This window comes from Montipora foliosa, chromosome 12, assembly GCF_036669935.1.
Source record: "Montipora foliosa isolate CH-2021 chromosome 12, ASM3666993v2, whole genome shotgun sequence".
In the NCBI taxonomy this organism is placed as follows: domain Eukaryota; kingdom Metazoa; phylum Cnidaria; class Anthozoa; order Scleractinia; family Acroporidae; genus Montipora; species Montipora foliosa.
This window is the reverse complement of record NC_090880.1, coordinates 29,002,749-29,010,248: the sequence shown is the minus strand read 5'-3', so window position 1 is coordinate 29,010,248 and position 7,500 is coordinate 29,002,749. Positions and strand designations below refer to the sequence as shown.

The 7,500-nt window shown below is 40.1% G+C and overlaps 1 protein-coding gene across 1 annotated transcript in view; it reads right to left on the bottom strand.

Moving 5' to 3' along the window:
- LOC137981094 (TNF receptor-associated factor 4-like) overlaps positions 1-7,500 on the bottom strand; it is a 20,883-nt gene that overhangs the window by 4,820 nt on the left and 8,563 nt on the right. The window contains exon 4 of the mRNA XM_068828445.1: positions 5,912-5,989. Coding sequence (XP_068684546.1) covers positions 5,912-5,989 — 78 coding nt within the window. The remainder of the gene's footprint in view (positions 1-5,911; positions 5,990-7,500) is intronic.

Genomic DNA, 7,500 nt, shown 5'->3' with positions numbered 1-7,500 from the left:
ATGTTTGTCACATAGTTTTAAGCTTTTATTTCCTGCAGTGTATCTTTATTATAGTTAGCACATGACCCCACAAGCATGTATTATTGCTTTAATATTGATTGTGTTTGAATAAAGGATATTGTTGTCTTGTCTTGTAGATAATGCAAAACAGCCTCAGTTGTATTTGCATTATTTCTGAATGTTACTTTTAAAGGGCAAACCATTAAAAAGTGAACATAGTTTGCAGGAGTTCAGGAATAATATTCAAAATATTCATTCGAAGTTCCTGAAGCAGGTAATTTAAATCTTGAAGAGTTTATGTAACCATATTTGGAATATATGCCATTTCTATTTGGGAATGTTTAAGTCCACAGAATTCATTTTCTTCATTTTGAGAAGTACTGTAAGGCTGTTGACTTCATGGGGTTCCTCATTGACAAGTAAAATCGTCTGGTGTTAGACAGAGCAAAATACTCTGGCTTTAGACAGAGTAAAATAGGAAGTATGGCCGGTTTAGGGGTGAAAGCGTTAATTAAAGTGCGATCATTACTTTGACTTTCTTTTTCTTCATTTGAACCAAAACAAAGTGATTAATCATCACCTCCACCATTGCTATACAACTGCTTTGGCTTTTGGAACAAAGTATCAAAGTTGAAGCTGGTGGCTCAAGGAGTAAACTTTGCAAAAAAGTTAGGTTAAAAATATTTTTATGGTGTTTGAGTATTATTGTAGAACAATTTTGCATAGTATCATAAAAGTCATTAAATCAATGAGAATCCCAACATGAGGATGCATTTTGCTCAGGAGGGGTCTTTAAAAAAAAAAAAAAACAACCCTTAAAGGTAAGAGAATCTTGTTTTGTGTATGTAGGCTAAAGAAATCTGACCACTTAGTGGAACCAGTTCTAAATTGACAAATGACTGGCATTTTATAATTCATAAGTAAAAGCTATTTACTCGCTTACCAAATTGTTCTAAAGTTCCATTCATTTTTCAGATTGATAGCCTTAAATGTACTGCAGCAACTCTGCCAGCTGTTTGGTCTCAGTATCATAAGCAGTACAAATCCACAATTTTTTCTCCAAAAAGGAACAACAAGAACAACAGTCATTTTTGTAAGGGCATCCCCCTTGGGGTAGTTTGTTCACTTCACCACCAGTGTTTAACACTATCCAGGGACTAAAGCAAGGATGGAAATTGAATACAGCTTAAATAAATTGGACCACTTGTTTTACTTCTTACACTTACTGCATTCAACTTTAGTTTATTCATCCTTTGAAATGGTAGGAATGATTACTATTATTTACAGCAATTGCTAAAAATTCATTGCATCTAATGTTGAAATATTTTTTACATATGAGTCTTAAGTATATATGAGTCAATGGGTTAGTGCAGTTACCCTAACCCATAAAATGAAAGCTAAAATTTCACAGAGTGCTTAGGCCTAACCACTGAAACGAGGGCTTAGGCTTGATCAATAAATTATTGCTATATTGATGGTGAGTCTCATTGACTCATAAATCATGGGACCTCTTTACATATGGAAAGGGTAACAGCTGGAGTTATTTCTGTGAAGTCTTCTCCAGAAAACTGCAACATGGGATTATGCCCCTTTCAAATGTAGCTTTGTATGCTTTTGCTGAATGTTTTTGAACGATTATTTCTTTAAAGTTAAATCTAATGCAAGGGGATTAAAATTATTGAAGCAGCTGTGTTGCAACCAGAGTCCGCAAAGAGAGGACGTTTTGGAGGGTGGCACTGAATGATCACCTTCAACAAGTTTTCTAAACTTTAAAGATACCTAATTTTATATCCTCCTGCTGTTTTATTGCTGGAAGATAAAATCAATTCCTCATTAAGTATTTTTTGTTGTCACATTAACCCACTACAATGTGGTGAGAGCGTATTATTAGCTGTAGTAATATTTTGTTACAGTAAAATTCTCACTGCTGGTAAGCTGGACTTCTGAATCAAATTCTCAACTTAGAATATTGTTGTTTTAGCTATTCAGAGTTAACCTAATCTATGTTTATTTCTATAATTTGGAGGAAAGCAAACAATTGGCATTTTGCTTGGAACAACTATAACAAAATATAATTGCAATTAAAAGGATTTCCTCCTAGTGTACCCAATATGAGGGGCTGACATGTTAAGTATGATTTTGGTTATTATTACTGCTAAATTCACTTTAAAATTTATTTTTGAATGACTGAAATACATTTTCCCCTCGGTATTAATAAATTTTCCTCAATGGACCACTTGAATGGCAATTTTAGCAACTTAATTTTGAAAAACAATGCGAAAATCTTAACATTTTCTGTTAGATGCAGGCTCCCGCGGAATTTAGTTGGAAGAGAAACCATTTGGAAACTTAGTGGTATCTTTTTTGTTCCACTTTTTAAAAGATAAACGCATGAAATTGAAATCAAGATGGTAGTCCATTAGCTGGTAAGCTCCACAAACGAATTTCCACTCGAACACTGTCACAGCAATTGAGACTCGCGTTGGCCTTGAAATTTTTAAGGAAATTTCCCTCGTAGCACTGTTGGCTCAAAAAAGAATCTCGCTGGCATAGAAACGCACTATGCAGTCAAACAGGAAAAGAAAACAAACAGCGGTTACAAACATTTTCATTTTATACTTGACGTTTCGTATGTTGCAATCTTAGGGTTATTTTTCAAAACACTTGCAGGATTAAGTCTTTTTTTCCCTACAAAGATCGTTTCAGTCGTTCTCAAAGATCAAAAATAGTATACAAAGCCAGTTGTTGGGACTGTGATTCCTTCTACATCGGCAAAACAAAAAGAAGATTGCATGACAGGAAGTCCGAGCATTTCAAAGCTCTTACACAAGTCGGCTACGCCTCTGCTGTTGCAGACCATACAATTTCTACCGGTCATAACATCAAATGGGACCATTTTGAAATCCTCGCAACTGGGAAGTCCGACATGCAATGTAAAATTAAAGAAACGCTATTAATCAGTGACTTAAAACCCTCTCTCAATGAAAACATTGGTAGTGAGAAGCTTTTTCTTTATTAATTTCTTCCGGAAGAATCGACTACCGGAAGTTACGATTTTGTTATCACACTTTTTAACTAGTCACCAGTTCCTCGCTCTAGTTTTTTAAAATTCTGTGTAACAGTTTTTAACCGTCACTTCTGATGATGTATGCTGCAACATACGAAACGTCAAGTATAAAATGAAAATGTTTGTAACCGCTGTTTGTTTTCTTTTCCTGTTGAAATTGAAATGGCCAAAGGACAAAAGTATTTATGATGCAGTCAAACATTCGTCCGTTTTACTGGCCTGAAAAGGAGTCTTTATTGTCGACGGAGATCTAATAAACACCGAATGGCAGCCATGTTTAAATTAAGGTATTGAAGTCACATGACAAGGCCTCGACCAATCAGACATTTTTCGCCAGTGAACCATGGGTCGAAACACACCGTCTTGAGCATGCGCAGCTGTTACTTAGCGACCAAATCATCACGTGGTACTTCATGTTGTGTGGGCTCAGTTATAACAAGTGCGGGATTACTGTAGTAGAATGCGCGGGACACAGCGGGCTCAAGTCACAGTCAGCAAACATATCATGGGGCATGCGGTTTGAAGAGTATCGTCCATGGTTGTGGACAGCGGGTGGATCTATATCAAAGTGAGCTTCGAACCATGAGGTCTCTTTCCCTTACTCGTCACTGAACCCAGCGAACGCAAAAGAAAAGAGATCTCTGCTAGCAGGGAACGCTTGGCCTTGGATGACGGGGTATTCACTGATTTCTTAAAATACAAGATAAAAGTAGAGAACCTTTCGTTATAAACTGTAATATTAAAGATTAATTGTAGCTTATAGGGCCGCATATTGAAAGCAACATTAGAAATAAACATAAGTGCAGAAGAATGGAAAACTCGACTGAAGAGAGACAACCAGTTCGTTATTTACAGAGGCCAGTGGAATTGAATTACAAAGTTTCCGTGATGAGAGAGGGACCTCAACTCGGAGCAAACTGTCTGGCGTCCAAGAGACTAATTTTTTAATTTCACTAGTCCACGCGAGTCGCTGAATTTCGAAAATTATTTTCGGGTCAGCACGCAACTGTTACAACGACTCTCGGGATTCGTTCAGAAAAAAATGGACACAAAGTATCATAAAAAAGAAACAATGGAGCCTAACCCTAAAAACAATAAAGCTGCGCCCTAAAGGGATCCAATGAAATTAGTGGTTGTAAAGAGCTGCGTCCTATCTCATATTTTCGGTCGGTGTAAAACGCAAACTGCAAGACTGCAGACCAGGGGTTGAATGCAGACTTGGAGTATTAAAATGTTTGAAAGTGGGAGTTGGAGTCAGATGTCACGTCACGTAATGCGGTCACAACAGAAGTCATATGGTTCTAGGGGAGCTGCAGATGATCATTTGTTTCTTGATTTGCATAATTTTTTGAACCTATTTTCGATTCCTGGATAAGGCACGGCCATTTCAGGATCACAAACGGTGCATTTAGTGGGCTTATCGCTCTTTGCAGAGATCGGCAATATGCTCAATGATGCTTCCAAGTACATAACTTTGGTAGGGATCCATGGATGTTCCCTTGCGAGGCATACTTCCTTTCACTCCCCATCATGTCTTTTCAATGCCCTGCTGTTGGCTTTTTTGTCTGGGTCGACGAAGTTTAGGAGATGTTTAACTGTGAGATGATGTGAGCCCTTGTCTTGTAGGCAATTGTAAACTTTTCGGCCACAGGTTGCTAGGGCTAACATTTTTTTCAAGGAATGTTTACTGCCAGAAAATCATGAGTTCTGGAGGATTGAAGGTTATCCATTGCAGTTTTGTCTTGAGCACCGCCGAACAGATCCATTTCCCGATGCACTTTGTCTTCGTCAACTGACTGCGTTTCCACACAGGTTTTGGACACGGAAAGCGAAAGTAAATTGTTTTTTTTTTTTTGCACCACTCTATATGCACCGCCCAGGATCGTCTAAAAAGCAGGGACAGTTTTCAAATGTTCAAATCTCGCTTTGCTAACGCGTTTACTTCGGTGGCCATCTGGATTATTACGAAGACACACGTTTGCTTCGAAAGATTGGAAACGTGAAACGATTTTAATTGCGATGAACTCGTGCATTAAAGTTTCCCATGAAGGATGCACCAATCAGACTGTAAGCGTGGTACACTCTTCCACGCAGTGAATTTATAAGTGTGCCGCACGGGGCATGAAGGAAAAGCAGGTCACAGATCGCAGCAATACCGGAACAACCTTAAACTATCGCAGGGACTAATATTAAGCCTACACAGTGCCTTTAGTCGTAATTAGCGTTTTGGTTAGCATTATTAAAGGGATGGACTTTACAGTGGGTCGGAGTTCAAGGCAAGCTGCGAGTGACATATCATGGGATATAATGGTAGAAAAAGCTGAGCGGGATCTGGAAAAAAGGACAAGACGAAGGGATAGAAAGAGAAAAGCTGGGACGAAAAGGAGCAACGGTGTGGGCGATGTGGGCAAAGAAGAGAGAGAGGTTGACGGAGAGCGAGTGGGAGGTAGAAATGAGATCCATTTTCAATCATCCCGTAAGTACAAATTAGGCATGTATATATTTGATTCTCTTGGGTATACGTATTGTTCTACAAAATAATAGCGCGAATAAATAATTAATTTATTCTGCATGCATAATTAAGTAGGGCCCTGTACGGAATTCATTCCTTTTAACGAGTTTGACCTGTTGCAGAATGTTTCTTGATACAGCCAAAAAATTCGGGCTCTTTCAGCTTCCATAATTTCCTATGTATGTGTCTTAACTCAAGTCGTTTGTTTCCGGGTAGGTTGAAGTGTTACGTACAGTAACTTGGCCCTTTCTTTTGATGTCTGCTGTTTCATCAGAAGGTGCTTTTACGAATCGAAAATCATTTGGAGCTTTTGGAAAATGAACTGCAATTACCTTTTTGGTGCAGCCCATGTCAGCATAGGGGCAAGGAATTGGTGCCAGAGGACATTTATCCCCAGTATGCAAGCAAATCTAAATCGGACAAATGAAAGGTTATTGTTTCAATTTATTGCTTACAGATTGTTCTCACTAACTTGCGTAATTAAAAATATTTGTTTCACTCTGGGAATCACGTGACCTAAACATTATTCAAGAATGAATTCGTCAAGGAAGCTATAGTAAAAGTAACTAATATGGCCCCGTTCCTCTCTCTCCTGCGCAGAGGTTCGGTTATCGGTAAGGTGATCGGCTTTAATCGGCTGTGATCGGTAAGGCGTTAGGATGTGTCCACTATGCAAGCGGAGTGCAGGCGCAGGAAACGAGAGATTGGTTCCCTCTCTCGTTACCTCACTTTTTTCCGTCCGCGTGTACCTCGCTCAGCGGATTCACCTCGTTGAGCCTCTGCGGAGGAGAGAGGCCCGTTCAGAGAAGTGCCCGTTCTGCGAAACCGTGCCCAGCGGTCTGCGACCTTTTGATGATTGCTTTCTTCTCTAAAAACCAAAACAATGACTGCATCACAGGGAAGCCAGGGACGGCGGAGCCGGGGGAGCTGGGGAGGCTTTAGCCTCCCCCCCCCCCCCCCCTAAATTTCACGCAAAAAATAGAAGAAAGCATTCTCGAGCTTCAAAATTTCAAAATTTTCTGATTGAGAATTCCTCCAGATCGGCGTCTCCGGCGCTTGCTTGCCCCCCCACCCCCCCCCCCCATACAAAATACACTCCGCCGTCCCTGGGAAACATGGAGAAAATAGTGTGTGTTTAGACAAGTTTCCGTTCCCAGGAACGCGGTGCCCGAGAACTACCCCTGCAGCCATTGCTTGTACCCGGGTACGGTGCTCAAATTTATGCCTCGGGCCTGAGGGTCATGTTCAGACTAGTGACCCGTTCCTAAGAACCGGGCACGGGCACCTAGTCTGAACGGGGCCTAATGTAAGAGTTTTCCGCACCAACGTTTCAGCCCGTTTAACGGGACAGCCCCCCTAACAAAACTGGTTCGCTTCATTTGAACTGAGTAGGCTGTTGAATCAATCTATAGTCTATGCGGGTAAGCTCAAGCTCATTACTAGGGCTTTTCTCCGCCAAGAGTTACGCGGGCGGGCGCCCAAAAGCCCCATGAACGACGTTGCCGTAAGTTGAGTCGGCCATTTTTTTGATAAAAATCTTTAAAAATTTACAATCGTAACCAAGCAATAACAAACCAGCCAGTAGCATCCTTGAATCAATCAGAACTGAGTAATTTGGCCCTCAATAATATAAGAGCAGAAACGATGACCCATTAAATGTCGCGTGAGGTCATTTTTAATTAGCAAAAACAATTATAGTACTGCACGCCCCGCACGTGCGTTTTACAATTTGAGAGATTTCTTTGCCGTTCTTGTCTTTGACAACGACGTGAATTGATCACATTTCAGGATGAGTGGGAGACGAAAGAACCTGACGATGAATTTTCAATTTTCTCTCCAAATATCCACACTGTTCTCACCAATTTAAATCTTGGAATTTAGACTCACACTTTCTTAGCCCAGTGACTTGGTGTAATCGCAA